The sequence below is a fragment of the Prinia subflava genome, chromosome 7, assembly GCF_021018805.1.
Source record: "Prinia subflava isolate CZ2003 ecotype Zambia chromosome 7, Cam_Psub_1.2, whole genome shotgun sequence".
Taxonomy (NCBI): domain Eukaryota; kingdom Metazoa; phylum Chordata; class Aves; order Passeriformes; family Cisticolidae; genus Prinia; species Prinia subflava.
In genome coordinates, this window is record NC_086253.1 from 14,795,747 (window position 1) to 14,823,093 (window position 27,347).

Below are 27,347 nucleotides of genomic sequence, written 5' to 3' on the forward strand. Positions count from 1 at the left end.
TCCCAGGGGACACTGAGAGCTGGCCACGCTGCCTCCCTCTGCTGAAAACACAACCCAGCCAAAACCGGACCAGGGAGGTGTCTGTGCACAGACAGCATAGTGTGGGCACGGCCCAGGAGTCCTTCTTCCCTGAAAAATCTCTCTTCTCCTTTCCTTTCCCAACCTTAGGAGAACTAATGCTCACACCAGTACTTTGAGCCCTCTTCTGTTTTACAGATGCATCAGCACAAGGACAACTTGGCAGCAAAAGGATGAAATTGAGGCTGCATAACTGTCCTGTAAAGTAAGTTACAATTTCTCACAAGATATCAATCATGCTCTAGTTCCAGCTTTGCTGATGCCCTTCCTCACTATTCCTAATTACCAACTGAGCCAAATACAGCAACTACCACCATTAGCAGAGTTGCAAATTTCTGCCCTAATTACCAATTCTAGGATGAAAACTACTCTTTTAATTATTATTAACTGCTTGTTACAACCTGTACTTCCTTCTAAAGAATATGAACTACATGCTTGAAAGAAGAATTTGGCTGGATTTTGCAAAAGAATCACTGTTTTCTTTTCTATATAGCTGTACACCTCAAAAATTATATGACAGCATATGTTATTTTATGATAGATTAGATGGAAAAACAGTATTTAAAGTAACAATAAAAATGGTTAAGAATGTTTTAACAGAAGCACTACAGACACTGTAAGTTTCTTTTCAAAGCTGTACATCTACCATAAGACATTACCTGAAGAGTCAGGACAACATTTTCTGGCTGTGGAAGTCAAAACAAATGGAGAATGTGGATAATACACAGGCAGCATGCACAAAAAACAAATCCCGTGAATAATGAATAATTAACCATGACTAGACCATAACAATAAACAACACAGAAACAGTAACAAACAAGCCACTAAAGTAAAATAATGCACAGAAGCACCATTAAATAATTATGGAAAAGTATTTAGGATAAAATACATAGCAGCTATTTTCTAGTTTCCTTGGGGAATGAAAGAAATCAAGGATCTGTCCAACAAATAATTCCATCTTAAAACAATGACAGACCAGTTACTTCCACATTGAGCGTTTGTTTCATATAATTCCCCATATATCTCACAGAAGGACAGGGATTGCATTATTTTGCAGTTTGGTGATTTCTTCATGAATTCCACCTGTCATAACTGATATGATATTCTTGATATTCTTTTCCTTCTCAGTGCTTATTTTATTTTAGTAGCTCCAGTAGCAGTTTTGGGATATTAACACATTACACATAAAATTCACCCTTACTTTTAATTAACCATGTAGAGGTTCAATTTAAATTATTCAAAAGAAAAAATGAAATGGCATTCAAGAAAGACTGAACAAATCTACTTAACAGTGCTTACCTATTTTCTAATCTGTAAAACCAGAAAAACACTGAAAACTAAATATTCAATGGCAGAATTTCAGAAGAACCCTATTTCCCCTTTGTTTCCACAATGACAAATTAATTTTTGTATTTTTCCCTTCACCTCTGCCTGCCAAATTCACAGGTGACAGTACTTTCCCCTTTCTCCTAACTGGAAGAAAAGCAGACAAGCTAAAGATGGCAAAATCCTTCAGCTCAAAGTCTGATATGTGATAATCAGAAATGTTCACGTTTTAGCGATTTATCAGCATCATATGAATCGTTTTGCAACCTCTACCGTACAGCACTACTTAAAATGTTCAAAATGGTATTCTGACCATATTTTCTCTTGTATCAATGGAAGAATGACTAACGCTTCCCCTCCCTTCCTGATCTGTACCAAGTCTGATCCTGAGTGTTTCAAGCACGCGCTCCCAGCAGGAGCAAAGCTATGGCAGCAGCAGTGAGCGGGCTCCCCTGAGCACGCACGGCTCAGCTGCTGGGCTGACCTGGCACACTGCTGCCTCTGGCAGGGCACAGGGAGATGTTCGTGGTTAGAACCCAACTGGGAACACTCAAATGCACAGCACAGAAGTGGGAAGGGCCTCCTGGGTCACTAACACATGCTATAAATAGGTTAAAAAATGATACAGAGGAATGACAGAAATTTAACAGGATAAATAGAAGCAGATTTCCTGCTCCTGCTACTGAAGGGCTCTTCTCAGTTCTTGGTGAGCAAGTCTTCTTTCTCACAGGTCCATTTCAGCCCCCATGCTTCTGTGCTAGCACTGTATTTTGCCCAAGAAGCAGAACCTTGTTCCTAGTGCTTCCTCTTCATATGTATTTTATGTATGTCGTGGTTTGAAGGGAAGTGAGTTTTTTTTGGAAGTAGTGGTCAAACCAATCAGTCCTTAGGTCTGAGTATTGGCACCTTTGTTGGCCACTAAGAGGTTGGACACGCCTCTGAGGACACGAGGGGTTAAAAGCCGGATTTCCCAGCAGGACTCCCTCTTTCCCTGCTCTGCTTTCGGAGAGGGAGCGTCTTCTCCTCTCCCCTGCCCAGGCCTGGCTAGGCCGGGTGGGGGAGGGGAGCAAGGTGGGCCTGGCTGAGCAAGGTGGGCCTCGGGGTGGGGAACAGAGGGAGCTGGAGTGGAGCTGGTCCAGCTTCCATCTAGAATGGAGGGGTGGAGGGAGAACTTTGGAGGTGCCTTCCGTCCCCCTCCCTGTCCCATCCCGTTCCCCCCCTTCCCCCCCCCCGGTCCCGTCTCTCTCCTCCCCCCACAGAGAGAAGGTGCCGAGCTGGAGCTGCTTGTGAGAACTGCAGTGCCTGCGATCGCCTGTGCCTGACCTTGGTGGTGGGAGATAAAGCTTTTAACTCTTTCTAAGGCAGAAGAGTTGCCCCTGGACGCTGAATTCTCATAGTTGGTGGTTTTAGAAGAGAGAGGACAGCCTGGGACCGAGAGGGTAATGTGAGATGAAAAGAAGCCCCTTCGATTGCCAGAATGAAGAGGAGTGGCCTATGAGGCTGGACTTTTCTTGCATAATGATAGCCATAGACGGACCCTGGACCCTCCTGACTATAAATAAGACTGTGTTTGGGTGGATGTATTTGGCTCAAACCCAGAGACGTTCTGGCCTGCTTCTTGGAGCCCCCGGCCCCAGGGGTAAATGGGGGGGACCTGAGTCCCAAAATGAGAAGATGGCTGGTTTTTGGTACTTGGCCAAAACATCCTTAAAAAGAGCCCTGTTGCAGTGCAGGTCCATGGACGGCAGTGAGAGTGCCGGACATGGAAAGGAGGGTGTCACCCTGGCAGACCCCTCGAGGCAGTGCCATGGGTGACGTGGGAACACGGGATGGTGGACCTGTGTTTCCTGTGGGGGGGGGTCTGTGGTGCGAGAGAGACTCCTCTCGTCCTGGATGGAATGTGGATTGTCTGAATTTTAAAGGATGATGATTTGGATTAGGAACCCAGGGTTGTTGAGGGATTAAGCAAGTAGATGAAGGTAATGTGCTGGAGTCAACTGAGTGAGCATGTATGGAATGGAAATGGGGGGGGAGGAGAAGCAGTGTTTTGGGAGGTTTTCTCTTCTGCTTTTGGGTGGTTGGGTTTTTTCTTTCCTTTTCTATTGTCCATTGTTATGTAGTATAATAAACTGTCTGTCTGTTTCAAGTATTAGGCCTGCTCTGCTCTGTTCTTGACCACATCTCACAGGAGTTCATTAGGTAAAATATACCCTCATGGGTGCATTGGCATTTTGTCTAATGTCAACCCATGACAAAAGAGTAACCACATCCCTTATGAACTCTTTTCCTAAGCTACGCAAACTCTTCCAGTTTCATCTGAAGACCCACAGGTTTCCCAGGTGACCCTAATGGACACTTTCTGAACTCATCCTAGTCTGAATTCATTCTCCCTGAATTTGAGTGATCAAAACCACAGGTAAACATTTCTAAATACTCATTCACACCCTTCAGTAACATTCACACTTCCCTGTCTCCGTTGGAAATTCTTCCAGGGGCACATCTACAGCCATGCTGGCTGCTTCACAGCTGACTCTCACTGCTGCCTCTGTCTTCTGAAGGACACTCTACTTGTTCTGATATATTTTTGTTTTCCAAATTTGTTTCAAGGTTTTGCTCTGTATTCAGGTCAGAATTTGGACTGATAAATGCCCTGTACCTGTTCTGCTTCTTAAGGACTCCTAATATTTTAACTGCTGCCCTGTAATCACATCCCCTACACAGGACTAGTTCCAGATTTCTCGTAACTTACATACCAGTTACTAAATACTCTGCTTGTGGTCAGGGATACCACCTACAGTTTAAGAGTTTTGTCCTGAGACTCTCCCATCCAAGACCTATCCTTAGGTATCCAGGAACAATGTGTGCTGCACACTCTCTAGAGTCCCACCAAGCAAGCAGACGGGATCAGCAAGAGTCATTTGATGCAGCATAACAACAAAACCACACACCAGGATGTCATGCAGAGCTTTATCAAGCTACTGGAGAAACAGGCTTCTTGTTGGGAAGACACAGAAGCACCAGTAAGGCCATCCTGGTCACAGCAACAGCTCAGTGTCTGTGTGCAAGCACCACACTCATCCTCCTGACACCATAGTGTGGGCACCAGAAGCAAGCAGCTCACATGAAATAACTTGTCCATTGCCTGGGCACAGCTCAATTCCTACTGCAGAAACTCAGCTCCTGATTCAAAAGTGAAACACTGTGCTCCAGAACAGTCTAAAACTCATGCACGTTCTATTCCATCTTCTTGCTAATATATAAATAGCATATTTATAATAAAAATTCAGCTTTTTGAAAACAACAGCTGAAGCTTACATGAAAGCTAAGCAGTAATGGTTCTCCCTACATTTTTTGATATAACAGTATTTTTCAATACAAACAGTATTTTGAATACAAATTCATCAATCTTTGTGCAACAATATCATTACAGCTGGAATTTGTAAGTCATCCTTAACTATGAGTAGTTTCTTAACAGTGGCTTGTGGAATTTTCTTTATAATTGGTCTCACATTTTTCAGGAAAACATCATATTTATTATTTTTTTAAAAATCATATTTTTATTCTGTTCATATCATTTTAAAATACTAATTCCTGGTTTAGAAAAAAACTTGAATTTCAAAGTCATAGTTTTCGTTATTTTATGCAGATACACATAGACAATTTACCTTTTGATAATCGCCCTGTGTATTTCCAAACTGCTGCTGTGCTAGTTTTCTGATGAGATCTGAAAATAAGCAAGAATATTCCACAGTTTTAAACAACATAGTTTATAAAAGCAGAGGAAAGAGAATAGTATGAATTCTACTAATAGGTTGTCAAGATGAAATTAAGAACAGCAATCAACAGTATAGGCAAGCATGTAAGTGTCCCCATAAATCTGTTCAGTAACAACATTTCTAATCAACTGTGTGTTTTATGAGCTCACAGGAATACAGCCAGGTTGTCTATCAATTAATCAGTTGCTACTGAAATACAGCAAAGTTTTTTCTGAGGTCTTCCTCTGTACCATAAAATCATTAAAATTTTATCACATATGTATCAATTACTTGGACAATGTTTTGGCTATCAGCTTTGCTTCATGTTTATGCCAAGTACATACATGCATAAATATACATACACACAGCATTAGATACATAATGTGCAAAAGAAGGATGCTAATGATGACTTTTTAACTGAAGAGTCAAAGAAGACCCTTATCTTGCCAATGTTATCCCAATCCTTTCCCCCTTTTTATTTTTGTATTTTCTTTTTTGATGTCTGGATCAACAGTGAGTATGTAACACCAGCAAAACTAATCAGAAAGCCTAACATGTTACAATTTACGGTGCTGTTACTGTTTACTGTGCATCGATCCAGCACTCACTGGAACTTGTTCACAATATAAAAAACCACAGCAATCACAAAAAAAGGTAGGAATTCAACAAAACTAGCGCCACCTTCAGTAAACTCTGGCAGCTGCAACACATGGATCCCCTTTTTGGGACACCACTGTCATACTGTTATTGAGGTTTTGACAACTCTATGGAAACTAAGTTGGGAACTGTGGCTGCTGGTCATTTCAGTGCTACCCGGCACTTGCAGGAGAGGGGCACCACCAGCTCTGCAGACCTTCGGCCTCAGAGAAGCACCAGTGGCCCTGGGCCTGCTCCATGCTAGGCAGTGTAAAAAGCAGCAGTGTTCATACACTCAGGAGAAATGACCCAGCTTCTGGTCTCCTCTGATGAGGAGGAAGCACGTTAGGAAGGAGCACACTACACCTCAAACAGCTCAAGGAGTAACTCTACCCCCTATGCTCATACACAGCTGGACTGCCTCCTACTATGGCCTTGTTTTCAGTCTCCCTATGTGCAAACTAACACAGTTAATAAACAACCTCCAGTTGGAGGATAAAAACCTCCAGTAATCACCTAACCTGGGGATCCATAAAGGACCTGAAGGTGTAAAACTGACTGTTCACCTCCCAAAAATACAAAGACTCTCTGAATTTATTGTAGCACTTGTGAAGTATGTTCAGGGAGTCCACAGGGGCTGTGATCTCAGTCCTCTCTCACCCCCACACGTGGTTCAGGAAAACAAATTCCTAAGCAAGCAGTGCCCATAGTTCTCCCTGCTCAACACCCCACAGTGGGAACATGGACTGGACTGATTGAAGAGATCCTGAACACTTCCTCACAGAATACTGTCCAAGAAAACAAAACACTCAACAGCAAAGCACCAGCTGCTGGTTCAAGGCAGGCATTCCCTGCAAGGGAGCTGCAGCCAGCAAGACTGCCAATTAAAAAATAAAGATCTGCTAATGCATCAGTGAAGTGCCAAGCCACAAATCATTCCTTGCATAGGAGCATAGGAAGAGTGCTGGTAAGCAAGGACTCTATTCCGAGGCAACTTCATTTTGGAAAGACCATACATAAGGTACAATATAAGGCTGAATACCACAATAAGAGAAATAAAACCAAAACATACATGGAATAAGTGTCTGGGAAGCACAAAAGGGTTATGACCCCTGCAATTCCTTTCACACTCTGCATCTTTGGAGTCATGAGACTGCTGTAAGAAAGGGCACACACCACTGTATGGACAACACACAACTGATCACTGCTGCAACTCTGAAACATCTCGCACACTGGGACCAGCAGAGTTCTCCCTGCATCGATGGCAGAATCTGTGTTTCACCAAAAGTTTCACTAACAAGGAGATACAAATCTAAGTGAGGCAAAACTGCACAAACCCCAAAGATATAATTCACACTGACTGCTAGACGATTTTTTTTTGTCAGCAGAGGTAACATTTCTTTATTCCTTCTCATTTCTATGCCACGTAAATAAATTTTAGAAATATGGCTGCATGAAATAACAAATGCAATATTTTTTTTTTACAGCTAGATGACTTTCAGCATACAGGAAAAGAGGTAAAATAACTCTCTTGTTTACGTATTGATTCAGCTATTTAGCATTGTGTGACAGCCGCTGATGAGAAACGGACCAGCTTCAATTAGAATGTGACAGGAAGGAATAAACAGGAAAAGCTTTTGTGATCTTCAGTGCATGAAGCAGCACAGACTGTGTGCAGGTGATCAGCTGCAGGAGCTAGCTGACCAAGATTCTGTGGCATTACTCTCCTCGATGCTGCTCTGAAAGCAACCTGAAGAGCCCCCAGCAACCTGTTCTCATTTCCAGCCCCCAGCAACCTGTTCTCATTTCCAGGCTGCTCCTAACTTCGAGGTTCATCTTGAACAGCTGGACTTGATGATGTCTGAAGGTCCCTTCCAATGTGAATTATTCCAAAGTTATCCTGCAATCGTAATTACTTTCTATTATAAATTATTTAGTGCAGTAGAGAAAAGACTGCAGGAAGCATGTAAGAAAGCAAGATTTTATTACTGACAAAAATGTCCTTTGATACATTTCCTACTATTGAGAACTGGTACAAGAAAATCTTAAAAGCATTCGCTTTTCCTATTAAATAAAAATTGAAGCCATTTACCCGTTCTCCGAGTTGAGTGTCTTTCCCCACAGCAAGTTAAACATTAAAAGAAATCAAACCCTCAAACATGTTACATTAAATTTTACATACTTGTACAAACACACACCCACACAGATTTATGGACCTCTGTAGGCACACATTATGCATATAAAAGTAACTACTCAAAAGAAACAGAATAGTTGAGATCAGAAGGGACCCCTCAAGATCATCCAGTCCAACCTCCCAGCTCAGGCCAGAGTGACCCCCCAGGTTACCCACGGCCATGTCTGGTCATGTTTTGAGTATTGCTCAGCAGAAGAGACAATACTTAAAAAAACTCAAACAAAATCAACCCCAAAACTTGCTCTGATTTCTTGTGATATGCCTAAATTGCTCAGTGTTCCTGATTCACAGCTTATTTATACTGTTTCTGTATTTTATAGCCTGTGAGTAAAAAAACTGACAGAAGTCAACCTGAATACACTATGAGAAACCTATGCAGAAAATAGCACTTCATCTTTTTTTTTGAAATTTAGATACTCTAAAGCTTGTTCATCAAAAACTAAAACATCTTTAGATGAACAGCTTGTTCATCTAAAACATCTTTAGATTTAATAATAAACAAGAAAGCCTGAAAATTGGTACAATAAGGTTCCCACATGGATTGAGTAAATTTAATAATAAGAACAATACAGGTTTCATGCACAACACAAGGGCTGCTACAAAGCCCATTTTTCCCCTTAATTTTACAGAACGTGAGACTGCCCTGCTGAATAAAGATTCACTACTTAGATTACTTTGCAATGATTTTTTCAGAAGTAACATGATGCTCCAGGGTGTTTTTCTAACCAGGCAGCACACAGTGATTGACCAGTCTTTACCATGAATTTATTATTTCAATAGCTCTCAATATCAACACAAATAGAAATATCCCCAGTTGATTAGTTTCAAATGAAATGTGGAAGTCGTATATATTCTATAAAAAATATTTCTGGCTAGAACTGAACGTGAGATTACCTGCAGTAACTCAAACAGGCCTTGGTGAATTCACAGCACCAAAATCCTCCCTGCTCAGATGATCTTTAAAGGTCCCTTGCGACCCAAGCCATTGTGATTCCACAGGTTTTATTGCACATTGATGATAACCACAGTTACTACTGCAGAGCTTAAGGGTTAAATGGGGGAACATCCTGTGCCAGGTACTGTGCAAACAGGAGCTACATATGGCTACACTGCTCACTGTAGCACAAGGAAAAGACAGCTCAGCTCACATTTTATTCAGCCTGGGATTTTGGTCTGCTTTTATGAAGCATCTTTCCTCCCTAGCTGGAATATCTCATCTCTAGCATTCAAATAAGCTTTTATCTACAACTGAGTTCAGGTAACCACACATAACTCTCTCTTATATTACTGCAAGCTACCATCTTGAGGCTGATTTCTGTTTCAAACATAGAAGTGTTAGGAAGGTGTGATAAAAAGTCATGTCCTTTATTTTCAAATTAACTGGATTAGTTCTGAAATCTTGGCTTGACCAGCTGTACACATTGTTTCACAGGACCACTAATCCACGGCTTTAGCACAAACCACATTTTATCATTGGGGTTAAAGAGATTTACCTTGTGAGGCTCATTTACACAGCTAATTACATTATTGCTTTGCTGAATCCTTTCTACTCTCATCACACATGCAAAATGCCATCTGCCCTACTAAATCTAACTAGCCAGATGAACTCTTAATTTACCAATGCAATTTGTGAAGAAATATTAAGCACCTCTGAGGATCTCCAGTTAAGAAAACATAATCACTAACTCCTGCATTGCAAGAGTACTGTGCACATAGACTCAGCATCTCTTAACTCTGGCAGGAAAATTAGGTTATCACTAAGTGTGGTTCTTAGAACTGCTCTACAGAAAGGGATAGCAAAAAGAATAGAGATTTAAAAATAAGTTGTCTAGCTATTAAGTACCAACATAAATTAATTACAAATTCTTCTTCCAATGAATCTTTTCAAATCTAGGTGACAGGAAAATAGCTGGAGTAAAACATTTGCTAATGCTATGCTTCCACTTCACTCAAAAATTCCACTGAGCCAGTTCAGCTGTAGCGTAACTCCAGCATTAATCAAATTATGCCAGAAATTATTATCTTTTTTATTAATAAATATAATATATTAGGAAGTTATGCATAATATAATATATTAGGTTTCTATTCTGAAAGGTCTTCAAACAAGCCAATAAGAACCATGACTGAAGCATTCATATTGCACTAAAAGAAGAGGTTTTTTGAATTAAAATAAGATGTTCTACAAATTCCGTAGAATTTCAGTCCGTTCTTGTTCATCTATAGTAGATATAGAGTCAATGGACTACATATACATTGAACAGTTCAGAACCTCTGTGAATGCAGGTCAATCTGTCTGACATTAATTAATTAAAATTACTTCAAACTTGAGGATTATTTTCCTAATTATGAGTCACACTAATGAATATCTCCTGCAAAGCCAAGATAACCATGAAAGCCTTTCAGACTTATCAGAGACAAAAACCTTCCAGGTATCTTAAAGCAAGTTTTACAGCAAGTCCAGTTTACTGACATTTTAAAATACTTGCTTTGACCTGAGTGGGGCTTTGGTTGTTTCCCCAAAGCCTCAAGCCAACAGCCTCTACCACAGTCAGATTTGGCTCCCACTGAAGAGGTCTTCTTAGGGTAACCCAAGGTTATCTTTGGTCCCCTTTACTGCTCCTGCCTCCATCAGGGCTCTGCTCACCCTTGCTGTCCCTGATCCCACAGCATCACTTCCCTCTGGCTGCACTGCAGAGCAAGGTGAGAGCTCAGGAATGCTGATGGCTGTGAGGAATCCATCAGGCATGGTTGGAGACTGCAGAGAGGGAGGGCCCTAATACACGCACACTGCTCACCCCCTGCACTGTGCCCCCTCTGAGCAGAGCAGGAAGGAAACTCACTCTGCAGGACAAGTGGGAAGTCTCATAGACAAGGAGATCTTCCCAATTCCCACACAAGAGATCACTTTGGTGCACAGATAAGGAATCTAAGTCAGGAATTCACTCATATAGTCTAGACTATTCCTTTCCGACTTCAGATTGAAAACCTTCACTCCTCTCTTCAAAATATTTTCCTCAGACAGACCTGGGACAGCCCTTGTTCTTAACTAAGAAAAAATCTTCAGATTCCTTAGATAATTTCTCCCCCCACCTCTTTTTAGCCAAAGTTTCTCTATATTCAATTGGATTTTTTCTTTCCATGGAGTTACTGGGAACATCAGGTTGATTCAGCTTCTACCCTCTTGTTCCTCACAAGAGGCAATTCTGACCCTCTTCCCTTTGAGCACAACTCCTGAAGAACACAAGGATCTTCCCTTGCTTCAGTAGCCCACACACAAAACCACCCATTTCCTTTACAGAGGTGATGAAAGGAAATTCTCTGTTCAACCACCTGTTCACATGCGTTAAAGAAATAATGAGCAAAAAATCACCGTGCCCTTTGGACAAGAGAGAAAGGTAAGTAAGAAAGGAACTTTGCTGCTGTACTTCACCGCTAATGTGCAAAATAAAGCCCTAGAACCTGTTATTACACAACTACACAACAGGAAAACTTGTTTGAATGGAGGTCAAAATCCAACAAATACATACTCAATTGCTTAAGTATTTTAACCTTTCATCTGCTATGTCAATCTGTCTTGTCACCCTCTTCTGCCTTCAGCATTCCTCTTATTAACATGATCACTGCCCATTCCCATTCTTTGACTCTGCATTCTTTAATTATATGTTGTTATCCTGCAGCACTCTGGCTGTCACAAAATTCAACAACACACAATATGACACAAGCAAAAACACAATAAATACATTTCTAAGGTCTCAGCAGATTTGTAAAGCATATTTTGCTTTATTCATAAGTGAAAGGACAAGTTACCAGACCACCTGGAGGTGCACCTTAGCTTATCCTGCATGCAGTGCAGGGCAGTGTGAGAGCCAGCAGGGAGCAGAGATGCAATATGAAGCAGCAATGAGGAGATGAACAGCTGTGAGCAGGGGTTAAACTGCAGGAGTGGCCTAACAGGGAGAGCTTTGGCCAGAGCATAGGTAGGACTAAGCATGGTGGGACTGCTGAAGACAAGGAATTGCACGGCAGCAACAGCTTCCAAGATAACTAGAATGTGAAATTAAGGAGACTCCCTTTACACCCTTCCTAACAGAAAATAACATTTGTCTACTGAAGAAATAAGTTATACAGCAGTGGATCAGATAAAAGTAACAGTCAATGAACTTTGTTTACGCACACAAAAAAGTTCCCCATTTCCCAAAAATGGAAGTTATTAGTCAGGAAGATCAAACAGGTAATTTAAGTCTTCCACAGGAAATTCCCCCACCATAGAGCTGCCCCTGTAGAACTTGAGGTCACTCTTTAGTGCAGTCACATTTTCTCTTTAGGCACATTCTGCTTTCCACTGACATGCACAGACAACTTTAAAGAGCCTGGCCAAGGAAAAGGTTTGAAGAAAAAAGAAATAGCCACAATATCAACCGTTACAGGATGCATGGAATGAAAGATTTCTCCTTTGAAAATAACCTTTGCAGGGGCTTTCTAGTTGTTCCTTGCTACAAAGAAAGTTCTGTTCTTGCTGAAGTTTTGGAAGAAGAAAAAAGAGAGTAAAGCCTTTAGAAAAATCCTTCCTTAGGAGGCTGCAGAGAATTTGCATGCATCACGCAGACACAAAATGAAGTTGAAGGCTTTGAAGAAGTATTCTACACAGAAACTACATTCTCTCTTTTTTTGAAGGCAACAAAACTTCTGCAGCACACTGTGCCATGCCAGCTATTTTTTGCCACTTGCTTTGTTTGCAGTAGCTACTTCAAGTTCTCCCTAGGCCACCATCTGGTAAGGATTTACAACAGCTTACAGGCAAGGATTTAACTTGGGGCACTGTATGTTTGTGTGGTTTAGCACGCTGCACAGCCTGAGCAACTTCTTGACAGGTTGGGTTGTGCAGACATACGCTGGACTTGTAACATCGATCAAAGTAGTAAATATTTGGACTGTGTGAACAACATTTTTTCTCTTCCTTTATCTCCTCAGGAGTTGCTGTAAACTGAGGAGAGTACAGAGAATCCTCTCTTGCATAATTTGGATTATTGGAAATATGAACACAAATAATTAATTGAAAATGACATGCTGGAGCCCTGCTGACCAGATTACCTCAGTGACTGGCATTACGGCAGCTTTCCTGAGACTCCTCACAACTCCCTTCCTCTGCTTCCCCATTTCTGCCAAGAGCCACAACTTTCCACATATGTTTAATAACTGGGACATACATATTGGTTCACCACAGAAACCACTACTTCACTCAAAAGTCAAAGCAAAACTAAAGATTGCTACTCTGAAGAGAGCTAATTAGGCCTGATGCTTGGATTTATTCGGTACAGGCACAGGCATCTTTTAGCTCAGCTAAACAGCCAAAAAGTAATACTTAATAGTAGTAGCAATATTCACATTCACAAATGTAATGACACTTTGAAGTTCACCAAAATAAAATAATTTTGTGTATTTTCTGTAAAAAAGAAAGATCCTGACTACGTTATGATGCAATACAACTCATAATTTAATCACACAAGTGTTTTTAGATAAGAAATTTATGTGCTCTATTGAACAAGTGTCAAAGTAAGTTTGTGGGGCTTTTTTATAACTGGCAGGTTTACACTAAAATGTAGATATGGATAGATAAGTCAGCTTAAATGACACTGACTGACATTTGTGGCACCTAGTTTCTCTTCTAACATGAAGATAACTCACTTTTGGAAAAAGGAAGATGTTTACTCAAAAGCTTTAATACATATATGGAAAATTTTAATACTGTTAAAAGGATTACAAAACCCACTATAATTAATATTTACACATTTATTTTGCTCCAGCAACTTTTGAATATTGTCTATTCACTTGGAAAAGGCACCACTTTGGTTAAGATCTGAAAGTTACACTCACCATCTTGACAAGCAAAAACAATAATGAGAAAAAGGGAGAGGAAAAAATACTGATTATCATTTTCAAAGTAATGAAACATTGACTAGCAGGACTGTGGAAAGATTTGCTGCAAAGATCTATCAAGCTGTCCTTACTTCAGCCGACATCATTCAAGAAAAAGCCATCACTGAACAAGACTTAGGAGTTTATTGTTCTGTGAACAACCATGTAAGCAAATTACCAGACAAATATGATAGGGCTAGGCTGTGCTATCTTATTATGATAGTCTGTAACAAAGAAAAGAGAGGCTCAAATGACTGCTTTTCCAATAACAGGCAGTCTCTGTACAGTATTTCACATGATTAACACAAAATGCTTCATAACAGCCAAGATGATGAAAGAACTGAGAAGTCCCTTAGAAGCTTGTGCAAACATAATTCCACTAAGTTCAGTGATATTCCCCCTCCTCTCTCTCCCTATCGGTTCCAGAGCTACAAGTTAGAAATCAGAATGAGGTTCAGCACTATGTGGATAGATAATCCTGTAAAAATTAAATGAAGGGGCAAGATGGACAGCACAGTAGTAGCCACTGCTAAGCTGGGAAACCCACGGTGTATCAGCAGTTGCCTAAAATCCAAAAGATGTCTGCAGTTGCAGAGGTTCCTCCATGGTGCCAGACAATATGGCTGATCCAAAACCTGTTCTGTCCCCCTTCTCTCTATAGGAGATGCTGCAGGTATGCTCTGCAAGTATCAAACAAGCTGTCATGCTTTTAGTGGTACTAAAAGTACCTCTAGAATTATGCTCATCACCTAAATATATGAATTTCTAGAACATGGTACCTTTGCTTTTTTTCTTTAAAAATATGCAAACCCCACCAATGAGGACTCTATTCAGTATGACAAACAAGAAGGCCACGTTCACTGACACTACCATGCTGTACTCACAGCCCTCCTTTCTTGTAATCAGCACCCCTGGATTGAGCTGCACTGAGGCAGGGAATGCTGCTGATCAGCTCTCTGGCTATACCTTGTGTCTCCCACTAACATCCACAGACAAACAGAATCAGGTCAGGACAGTTTTAAGGACTGTCCATGCTTAACTATCAGCAGGTTCCCCGAGTTCCTCAGCACTCCACACAGGACATGCCCAACCCACTGGCCAGAGATGTTCCCACAGACAGAAAGCATGTAGCTGTCTCATTTGGAATGGGGAGAAGGCAGTTTAGATTGGGGAAATATGAGCTGTCTGAATACTGCACAACTGTAAGCCCCTTTAATTTATGATTATTATTGAACTCCAAGAGGCATGGCTGTTTGAGGTACCCTTCAGGAATTACCACAGCCATCTGTGCTAATGCCACTTTCGAGTACCCTTCCCATGGAAAGTAACCCAAGGCCCTCAAGCTCTACCTGAGGTTTGTTTTCTTTAGTTTCCCCTTCTGTCCTAAGTGTTAAAATTGTAAACTTGATGTTTTCCAATTGCTGTCAAAGCATGTTTTTTCTCCTAGGCACAGCTGGCAGGCAGAATTACACCAGATCAGTGCAAGCACTGATGATACTGTAGAGAAAGGATTCCAGGTGGACATAAAGAGCAAGAATTTTAGATTATCAGCTATGCTATACTGATTTAAAGAATACTTCCATATTTTCCATAAAATGCCTGTCTGCAAAAGAGATTCCTTTTGCCATAATCCAAAAGAAGTGGGTGGGAGGACATCAGAGAACCCTTAACATTTGCAGCTGTAGTTTTCTGTGGTAACCTCCAGTAGATTATCTACACAAGCCTCCCCTCCCTAAAACCCCTCTCTCCTCCCTGCCCACAGAAAGTCCTTTTGACAAGCAATCTGTTAGTCTACCATTTTGAATGAATCAGGGGAAAAATAATTACTCTTGTGATGCCTAAGAAAACTAAAAAGCCAGCCTTAAATCTGCTTCAGAAATGTTCTCAGACTGCTCCTCCTTTACATGGGCATGCCACCAAGCAGAGCAGCTCTTAACTTCCCAACACGAAATGAGCAATGATTTTTTTTAACACTGTTTCCTTAAATGCATACGAGTGGGCAGAGAAGAGGCTAAATCATCTCATATCTTCCTGCTGCTCCATCTTCCCCAGTATTGCCAACATTATGTACAAGAAATTTCTTTCAACATATATACTGTATTTCCAAATAAAGGAGCATTGTTATCCCCACCACCACTGTCTCTAACACCTGTCACTGCATTTTGCAGTGTACCTGTCACATCTGCATTTTTGATATACACACTTAAGCCACTATTCTAAATTCACACCACAGCTCTACTCAACAGCTGTGGAAAAACACCACAAAAGAGGGATGGAGTGAAGGCACTGACTGTCAGCTGACAACAGAACTGAGCCAATCTAACAGCTAGCTTACTAATGGGCAGATTGCTCTGCCCCTCTTCTCACTTCCTGCACCAGTTCCACTTGTGCTCCCAACCCAGCTCCAGGATGTAAGCTTTCAGAAAACCAACCCACCTGCACAGGGGGGCAGCTATCAAACACTAGCTCAAAAAAGCAATATATCACAGCCAAACTAAAACTAACTTCACACAACTGGAAAAAAGGATATCTTAAATTATGTTTTTATGAAATGTCATAATAGCTGCAGGTACCTGTGCAAAATTTTATGGTGCTGGACTGTAGCACCTGCAGAGTCACAGCCAGAGCACAATCCTTTCACCTTGTGCAGACATGCCCTACATTCCTGGGAAAATCTTAAGTTTAAAAATAAAAGGGCATTACCAACTACACATAACTGAGCTTAGCTCCAACATCCAGACATATGCATTTGTTCTTGTAGGGGTGCTCTGGAAGACTTACTACTATGAGGAAGCAAAATTAAAGTAAAAATGAGCACTGAAGAATTAGTTACAAAAGGCAGATGCTAGTATGACACACACACAAAATAATTCTGCCTTACTAAGTTTAAGTGAGGGGGTGATGAAGTGTTTTGATTACTTGCTTTAGAACCTCAACACAGCCAATAGATTTAGAAAGTCAGTATCCTAGGAGCTCATCAAACCTACCCAAAACAGGGTTTTGCATATGCATTTTCTATTACAGCTATACTAGCTACAGATACAGTTTATTTTCACATTCAAGTTGCAAGTTTCTTCTTTAAAATATCTGGAAATAATTTAATTGCTGAATACAGTCGTGATTTATTACTGAGCTAACACAACACTAACCTGCTGAACTTCACAATCTGCACCTGCTTTAAAGGCTGACTAGATGAGGAGAAAAAGACCAAAAGGGGTCAGACACAGACCTGACATTACAATATTCAGGTTCTGATCCTCAGTCTAATTAAACTCAGCAAGCAAGATTCAGCAGTCAGAAAGAACTGAGAGGTGTAGTCCAGGTCTAAAAACCATCTTGTTTTTGTTTCCCATAGCAAACAGTGCATTTAACTCTTCATACTATCTTTTGCCCAGCAAGTACCTGCATTCAACAATTGCCCTTTTATGTTAAAGCTGTACTCCCACTTCAGCAGAAATGCTTATCTACAGTAAAAGTAAAAGAAGCTGGAGAAAAGCAGATGTAAGTTAATTGCTAAAATTGTTCTGCAGTATGTTCAGCTACAGTAGGGTAAGGTCAACAAGCTAAAAAGTTTTTGTCTTATTTCACCTAAAAATAGGAGCAGGAGCTTTATTCACAGCTCCTTTCCTTTGTGAAGGCTTCATATTTTTATTACAAGACACAAGTTGCGAAGCCAAAGATTTGTTGGGCACATCCTGCTGGCAACTGGAATCTCAGATTAACATTCTCTTATTGCAACTACCAACTGTTTCCATGGGAACAAAGACAAAACTATGATAATTCATAGCAGCCACAGCATCATACTGACCATGCCCTGTCCATACCAAGTTCCTATCTGAAGGTTTCCAACACAACAGATGACATGAACCATCTCACAACCATGCACTCAACTTTATCAATAAATCAATGCTACAGTTTATGAAAAATTTTTATGTAAGAAAAACTGATTATTCGTTTTGTTAGAAGCCCTCTTAGCTAAGTGATAGGAGCAACTTGTAATTTTCCTATTATCATCTCTTTATTTTAAGTGGTGTTATTAACAAGAAGGAAAATGATGCCTCTATCCTAAATAGTGCTCAACAAAGGGAGTAGCAGCACTATCATTACCATGGAGGAACAAAGGCATACTGAGATTAAAGTGACTTACTGAGCCTCAAGTGGCAAATCAGTGACCAAACAGTCTTTTCCACTCCAGTGTTATCATTAACTCAAAGTAGAGGCTGCTTCCCTGAATAACAGTTTACACTTAAGTAAACTCATTCCCATTTACATCATCTGGTAATAAGTACAAAAATATTTGACTGGTGGAGCTGAAAGCAGAATCTATTTAGACTCACTGAAGCACTGCAATCAGATATCCTAATTCACTTCTTTGGAGCTAGTTTCTTACCGTATCCAAAGAGCACAGTGCTGGTCCTTAAAGATTCAGCAATTCAAAAAATCCTAAAAGGAGTTACAGTTCCTTGCCCTGGTTCTGTTACTGTACTTTACATGAGAGCTATATTTGATCTAATTAATAACTTACTTACTAAATCCAAACTTAAGGCAAAGTGTATTTCCACAAACTTGACAGCATGAACAAATTTAGAAGGGAATAATTACTTATCTAGATGTAACTAAAAGAAAACCATCTCACAAAATATTCTTTTTTTCTTAAAGTGAAAGTGACTAATTTTTTCTTTAAGTGATCCCCTTCAACTGCTGAGTCTTAGCAGCATGCAATTAAGAATAACATTTCCCAAAAGCTCTCATGTACTTCATATCTTGTTTTATCATATTGGTATAAAGCATAAAGACATATAGTGCATGTATAAATATATTGTATATATTTATACAGTGTAAAGCAGAAAAGCATTAAGGCATACTTTGGACTGAAGGAGTATAAATGTTACCCTGTAACATATTCAGCCCCATCAAAGCACTATTAGAAGATGACTTGCAAAGGCAGGAGTATCTACATACAATTAACAATGCTATCACTTCTTTTCCTCTCAGGTAAGAGTACTAATAGATTGGAAAACTAAACATTGAGTACTTCCAAGTATTAGGCAAAAATACAATACTACTAAGCTCAAAGGTCTAAGTGATTGCTGCCAAGGCTTGCACACAAATTACACTTCTCTTCTGGTTATATGCAATACATTGGGGCATCAACCTGGAGCTAACTGTTCTGAAGCACCAGTCCCATCAGAATGATGAAGTCTAAAACAGAGGCACTAAAAGGCTTATATCTGTGCCCATTTGTCATTATGTTTATTTTCATCTCTGAATCAGAACTAACTCTATTTCAAGCCAGAATTTAAACAAACCAAACAAGACAAAACAACCATTTTAAATATGTAACTGCACCACTAATACACTGAATGTGAAAATAGAACAGCATATGGCAAAAGAGATTATGGGGATTAGCCAATTAAATGGTATGACTCAAACCGACATGATCCCTCAAATCTGTGTTTTGCAGTGAAGTATGTGCGGCCATGGGAACATGACTTCACTTAATGCAAATAACAAAGTTCTGAAAAAAACTGATTTGGCAAAAAAGTATCTTCAAGGAAGTAAGAAGGATATGGGGTGTTCAAAGCTTACAAATTAAGAAAAAATCATTTTTAATGCTGGTGTTCACAATACCAATTTGATGCAGAACTTACTACAAGCAGCCCCACCAGACAATAACCTTGACCACAAAGTCTACACTCACTAATTATTCACATGCTTAGGACGCAGGATATTAATTCTGACATACAAAACTACAGACCAAATTCTTGGAAATATAAAAACCAGTAAATATCTCAGTGAAATCAAGTTTCCACAACTGTAAGAGAACAAAATATTCCAGCAGGGCTTTAGGCACAGTGGAAGCCTGTTTCTAGGAGCTGAATGCAGATGGCAATCCTCACCATCAGGTCTCACAGAGACACAAATAGCCCACCTGCATATTTAACAGAAGGAAAGAGGCAAAATAAGTAGGGGTATCTGGAAACAGTGCCTCCCAAAGGTGAGATTACTGTCACCTTCATGCAACTGCCCTCATTACACCTTGGGTAAGACCTGCTCAAAAGACACATCCTGAAGGAAAATAGGCCAAGGTATTATTCTGTTGGTTAACCCTTGGGACTCTGAGCACTTGCCTAAACAGAATTCATTCATTCAAGTTCAGCTGAGCTCATTCTTCTACAGTTACATCAGAGACACACAAAGAAATGTCAAAAATCCAGCCAAACAGTAGTTCACAGAGATCATACACATATGTGACCATTTAGACTAAAGAATTTAAGGCTTTAATATTATTAAAAGTTAAATGTATAAACTGAAATCTGTATTACAAAATAATGTAAACAACTTTTATACACAATTGCAGCTAAACCACCAAAAGGAATCAGTTACAGACCAAACCCATTCTTAGATTTAATTAAAAGTTCACCTTGATATAATTTTATAAATAATATATTATATATAATAATATAAATGCCAGTATTATACAAACACATTAGCATTTATTAGAGCTAAATGAAACAAAAAGCCTGTTCAAAAGTTAAGTTGATGAAATTACCACATTCATAAAAACGCAATTACCAAAAACACCTTTCAATCAATGCAACCTCAATAAGGTTGCACACACTTCTCCAACATCTTAAGTCTTCCTTTTGAAGAGACAGCTTAGTAGAAAACAAATGAGGAAAAAAGTCTCATTAAAACAAGTGTAGTTTCAAGTTTTAACCTGACAGCTTTCAAAGGAACAAGAAGCTACACATGGCTATGTAATGGAATTGCTCTTACATAAAACTTGACAATGGAGACACATATATGGAAATAAATGAAATTTATTTCAAAATTCATGGGCTAAATCTTGTAATTATTATAACCACCTGTTTATTACAATATACAAAACTAAGCAGTCTCTTATGGATTTAACATTAAATACAAAGCAGCTTATCCTCTACTTCTATCTCATGCTGTTTCAGTTAAGAAAACATGCCTCAATCTCATCAGTGATGGCTCTGAGATATGTAAGCAAAGTTCTGTGAAATGTCACCAACATTTCATTTGCATTAACAGCCTCCTCCCCCTTATGCTTAGCAGAGAAATATTCTTTTATACAGAACTGTAAACATTTCCAAGCTGTAAGACATGCTACTTACATACCCCTTCATATATTTTACTTCCTGATTACGGCCTTGGTATCTACAATAGGGTGCATACATCAATAACAAATCTGTATTTTTAAAAAAAGTAGTTTATCTGCTTACCTTGAGGAAAAGTATTTGGCTGCACTAAGTACAGGAATGCATGTACTATTTTAAACAGAATTCCTATTGCCCCAGGTTCATGGTATGCACCTGTATCATACGTCTTGGATGGTACAAATCCAAAATCCAGAGTTCCAGGAGGTGGTTTGTATATAGGCTGTACCTCTGAAATAGTACTTCCACAAAGCAGCAGCAGCAGCAAACAGAGTTCCACAGCCATGGCGAGCAGTATTCATAAAACTGGAGGTAGAGGTATTTGTCCAACCAAGTCTAGAAATCTTCAATACATTCACTTGAGGGGCAGCTTTCTAGCCAGGAGAATGCTGGTGCACTCTCACACCTTCAACTCTTAAGTGTATTTTTACTTCAGAGTGGTACAGCAGCCTCTCTTGAAAATGACTCAGCGCACCATCTCTGGCAAAAAAAAAGAAACAGCTCATTAAGGTGTGTGCAAGCAAATAGGAAAGTGCAAGACAACACACAATCATCTGTGGAAATTGAACATAGCAACAGTTGCAAAAGGGAGCCTGATGGGACAGGGAAGAAGAAAATACCGAGGTTTGTGAGTAATATGTTACACTACATACATTGTACTTGAAAGAGGTGGAAAAAGAATTGTGAACGGTTCCAGGTCAGTGAGTTTTCAAAAACAAAGCAGAATGTTGGTACAGCTCCAAGGGAAACAAAACGAAAGGAGCATTGTATGAATTCTGCTTTTGACTAAGTACAATATGTCATGTCACAACAATTACACATGCATTTAATTACCACCTGATGGTTCTGTAATTGATCACACTTATAAGTCATACCCTGTATTTCTTTAATTTACATGGTTTTAGCAAAACCTTCAATCTTAAATGTCTTCAAAGATTGAGGAAAAAAATTATACATCACTGAAAAGTTATCAAAACAAAAACTAAAACAAAAAAATCCCAAAATCAACAAAACATCACCCTCTTGACAGATTACAATGGTTGTCAGCAATTACTCTCTATTAATTCAAGCTATCTCAAGGCTCTCCTTAGGAATTGGAGAAGTCAACAATTTTTATTTACTGCTTGCTAAAGCTGCATGTCATTAAGATGACTTTGGATGGTTATACATGTTTAAGAACATTCTGAATCTACAAAATCACAGCAGCTTAATCTACCACTACTTAAGAAATTTAAACAGAAACACTCCTGGGTTTCCAACAAATCAAGTAACCATGTCTTGATCTACAAGGAACCAGGTAAGACTTCTTCACTTCAGCATGCAACAGCAGTCTCTGAGGAAACAGACCAAAAACCAACCAAATAAAAGGCAACAGAGAAACTGCTGCCCCTCTCTGATTCTGGAAGCTGCACATACTTGATGAGTGTGCCAGTGAGCATCGTGCTGACTGTCCCACCCATCAGCCTGACTTCTCTTTGGGCCACCGTGGCTGATGCCCCGGAGTGGCTCTGGCAGGGCTGTGTGGGAGCACAGTGCTCACCACAAGGCATCACCTCCAAACGGAGAGCACCCAGCAGCAGCTGCTGTCCCCAGGCACAGCCGGGCCTCTGCTGCCCTTTTCAGCAGCACTACCCACGAGAAATGGTTTCAGTCTCCACCTTGGCACTCAGACCATTCACCAGCACGAATGACAGCAAAATAACACACACACCTCATGGCTTCAGTCAGACCAGCGCTACACCAATGACTTCCAAGGTACCTCCAGGTCAAAGAGGTGCAGAAGACAGAAGACTTAAAACCTGTAGTAAAGTGAGACTTAAATCTCTGCCATGCTTTACAGTCTCTGGTAAAACACCAGCTACCTTTCCAAAAACCAGTACTTTGCAATAAGTCAAAAACACATTGCAGGCTTGTTTAGTAGTCTGTGCTGCACTCAAAAGATAGATCAAGAAAAATATGGAACAAAGGAATACAAGATCAGATCAAAGACCTAGAGACTGTTTCATTTCTCCACTGTTCAAATGAGTTGAGAGAACACTCAAACCTATCTTTCCTCCTCATGGCTCGTGAAAACAAAGAAGAATGAATAGTAATAATGCTACAATTAGCACAATTATCCAACTCTTACTCAAAAAGGTGATGTTAGCAACCACTCTGAAATATGCTTAACACAAGCACGCAGTAATTTAGAACACATAGTACAATGAGGATTCTCCTATCTGGAAAAGACTGTTCTGTTAAAGATTAATGAAAGAAAAAAAAAGTTCAAATCCAAAATATTCATTTTCCTCCTTTGATTTTTTACAGAGACTAGTTTTCCGCAGCCTTAAAGACACTTATTAGTGAAGTTTTATCATATGCACATCTTGCTATAAGGCTGAACACAGAAATGGTCAAAAAGTGAAAACTGCTTAGGCTGCAGTTTATTTTCAAATCTCCAGAAACCATACAGGACAAAATATCACAAGACCACAACTAGGTGGAAAAAAAATAATTTTGACTTTATCAGAACAGTGAAAATTGTGCAAATTTGATACACTACTGTTCTGATGCCCAACTTACCTTTGCTTTTACATATACTCTTCATACATATTCATGGCTCTATGGCCTATTATTGTGTAGCTATACAGTCTCCTAGCTAACTCCAGTACTTTTCCTATTAGACAAATTTCTGAAAGCCTCTTCTAATCCTGGTTCTGCTGGGAGTCAAGGCCGAGCCACCTTCTCAAGACACACTCTCATATTTCAGACATAAACAAGAGGGGGCTTTACAGAAGGTCAAACCAAGAGGGGAACTGCTTCATTAACTGTACTTCTACTTGGGGCTTCTTGTCAATTATGCTAATTTGCTAAACTTATAAAGTCTAAAAGCCCTATGTCACATGTACTTTTTCAATGCAATTTCAGCATGCATGTCAGCATGTTGTGCACCTGCAGGGACCTTCATTATATGGTAACCACTTTTTATCACCTTAACCTTGTTTGGCTCGATTTTAAGGGCTCAAAAGGCAACAATTCGATTTTATTTTTCCTTAAAAAAAAGATTTCAATAATTTTTCTAAGTCAGGTTTAGTTTTCTGGAGATTTCTGAAGTACAGTTGCAGCACTTCAGTGAGTCAGGAGAAAAAGCTCACACATGGTAACTGAGCCTTGATTCCAGAAGTTAAGGAAACAGATTTAAAAGCATCCATTTCAGTGAAATGTTCGTGAAATGTGGTTGAGAAAGATGAAATTGAGAAAATGATGACTTCTGTAACTGGTGTCTTAAGGCAAAGCTCTCTGTTGTGAGCTCTGTTGTATTAGAGAGAGGGCAGAAGAAGATAAAGTACACACACAATTTTTTGTAAGATTTTAGATTCAAGACAATTTCAAGTCTATCTAATTGCACAAACGGGCAAATAAAAGAGTTAAAATGTTCTCCCAATACAGGAAAACAATCACTACACCTCCTAGAAGTAAGTAGTCACGTATTAACCAAGATAAAGGTGGCAGTTTTTAGACAAGGACACCACTAAAATTGCAAGGACACTCCTTGTACTGTGAAAACAATATTCTACTAAATGGAAACACGTAAGTCTCCAATTCTACACAGTTTTCAGTCAAGCTTTTATAAAACTCAGGTGAGTTTCCTGCAAATCAACAAATCTGCAGAATTATAACCATACTCTCTTCCTCTCCCTTTGCTGGCAAATATATCACAGTAAACATGATTTGTACAATCTATACTGAACAATTCCTCCAGATTGACACCAGTTCTTCTCTATAGTACATAAACCACTAATATTTTCAAGGTTACATTAATAATAATAACCAGAAACCTGCAAAAACACTGTTAAACCTGTAACTTAAGATGCCTCTCAGCGTCTAATATGTATTCAACAGATATAAAAATAACTCAGATGTAAAAAGCTCCCAGCAGTTCTCCTTTTCTTGATATCTAAAAGAAACTTAGCTAGGAGCTTATTAGTAGTTAAATATGCTAGACAAACAGCATTAAAGAGGAGAAATCTATCCCTGAAATCTGTAATTCTGAGAACTTCAAAAATGACACACACAGGAGTGACACAAATAAAGAGAACTGAATAGCAGTTTATGCTAATCTTCATTGCAGCATGTGGGCATCTCATTTCCTCAGACACAGTGTGGCATCACTGCAGTCAATGAGTTACAGGAACTGCCAGTACAACTCTCTCCAAGTTCAGGTAAACAGTGAATGAAAAGAAGCTGTGTGAAACTTTGGAATGCTTACAGTAATTATCAAATAAACTATCTATTTCATTACAACACACCCTGTGAAGTACTTAAGGTAAAATAAATTAAAGATTTTCCTTATTATGTGTGGTTTGCAAATGCCCATTTGGAAAAGACTCAAGCTTTTGCATTTTATTCTGTGGTTGACACTAATATTCTATACATACAAGTCACTAAACATACCTCCTGGGGTTTTAAACACTACCTGTGGAGAACACCATCACTTAAATATGCAGCAGCATTATCATCTCAGATATATCCTATCCTATTCTATCTCTTACTAAAAATATTTTCCAAAACCAACCTCTGCTTTAAGTTTAACAAGGGAAGAGGAGAGCTAAATGCTTTAGTTCACCAACCTCCACGCTCAACTCTGAATAACAGAGTTCAGAGGCAGCAGGATGTCCAGCTCTTTGTTCCAATGGGACTGGCCTCCTTCTGTTTAACACTGCAATCCATGCAAATACAACACTGCAGTGCAGTGATGCAACCATGATTAACCCTGTGAACTGAAATTCAATCAACCAGGAGCTAGAGTGCTAAAGCTCAATGGGGGTGCCTGCTGGCAGTGAACCAGCATGGGCTGGGATCGTGCTAGATGCAGTTGTCCATAGGAAGCCCACACAAAGGCTCTGAGTACATTTGTTACATTTTTTCAATTACACATTTGAAAATCCAAGTCCATAATCCCCATGCACCACGCCAGCAACCACCAGAAGAGGAATTAAAACAGCCACAAAACACAGTTACAGGCAGACTGAAACTCCTAAGTATGCATAAAAAAACAAACCCACACCACAACCTTCCCATCCAAGAGACCCAGTGCAGCAAGCCAAATTAGATACTGGCAGGTTAAAAAAGTACAGTTTTGTGTTACAAAATCTGCCTAGGCCTACCAACAATACAACCTGTTGCCATAGGAGGATTAAGAAGCAGATAAACCTAATAAACACTAGGGACTGGAGAACAGAGCTTGGCAGCACAGAGGAAAACTAAACAAATAGCATCTCCCACACAAGGCAGCCTTGGTACCCATCTGACTTGCCTGCTATATGTTCAAATCAAGTAAGAGCTCAGGTCAGGAAAAATTGAATATTCAGAAACCAGTTTGCTTTGAGCAGCTTCTTACTAATGTCAAAATTAATAAACTAAAAAATCAACATCAATTTTTTTTCTGTTTTACAATCCACAGCCATTTGCAAGCAGAAGCACATCTGTAAAAATTCCTGGTGAGATATCTTCCCCCAAGTATAAGCAGGTCTGATTTTCAGCTGACTCCCTAAAGATTTAAAATACATTTTCACTAACCAAAGAAAATAATTTATCTAACTTGATTCTAAGCGGTGCATTTACCCCAGTATTCATAGAATGTTCTGTGTTAAATTACTTTCCAGCATTACATAGAGGATTGTAAAACACAGCCCATAAACAGGCAGTTTTTAGCAAGTGTGAACTGATACGTGCTGTGTACACGTCCCAGCACCAGGGTACCGCAACACGACGCACGTTTCCCGCTAGCTGAGACCAATCCTTTCCTTCACCTTCTTTCCAATTACTTAGACTGTAGAGACCTCTTCCTCTAACAGGCTGCCTCGTCCTTATCTGCAAACTGCAGAGGAGCGCGGGTACCGCAGCTCTGCCTCTGCCGGAACACTCCGATGTGGTAGTTTCTTTACCGGCTCCTCCGCATTTGTGTGCAGAAGACACAGCCCATGTTTACTACCACAACTGCCCCTTCTCCACAGCTCTCGGCTGAGGTCCCCGGCTCACTGCAGAGCTCACCTCTGCTGAGGAAATCGTTCGGCCAGCGGGGCGGGCTGGCGCGGTCTGCCCAGGTGCACAGCGAGCAGCCGGCGGCAGCACCGCCTCAGGGACTCCTGCGAGGCGGCGGCATCCGCCGCAGCGCGGCCGTGCCCGGCGCGGAGCCCGCAGGAGCGCACGGGCCCGCTCCCCGCTCACATCCACCGCAGAGCCAGACCGGGGCTCGCCTCCCTGCTCCCCCCGCCCC

General features: G+C 40.1%; 1 protein-coding gene across 6 annotated transcripts in view; it reads right to left on the bottom strand.

Moving 5' to 3' along the window:
• PROM1 (prominin 1) overlaps nucleotides 1-27,347 on the bottom strand; it is a 63,356-nt gene that overhangs the window by 35,092 nt on the left and 917 nt on the right. For 2 of the 6 annotated variants that reach the window (XM_063401653.1, XM_063401648.1), the window contains exons 2-4: nucleotides 21,155-21,568; nucleotides 5,069-5,127; nucleotides 737-763 (exon numbers count right to left, since the gene is read on the bottom strand). In XM_063401653.1, the coding sequence (XP_063257723.1) occupies nucleotides 737-763; nucleotides 5,069-5,127; nucleotides 21,155-21,374 (306 nt within the window). In that variant the 5' untranslated portion in view covers nucleotides 21,375-21,568. Of the gene's footprint in view, nucleotides 1-736; nucleotides 764-5,068; nucleotides 5,128-21,154; nucleotides 21,569-26,880; nucleotides 27,014-27,121; nucleotides 27,323-27,347 lie in introns of those variants that run through there. The other 4 variants (XM_063401654.1, XM_063401652.1, XM_063401649.1 and 1 more) reach the window with 3 other exon arrangements.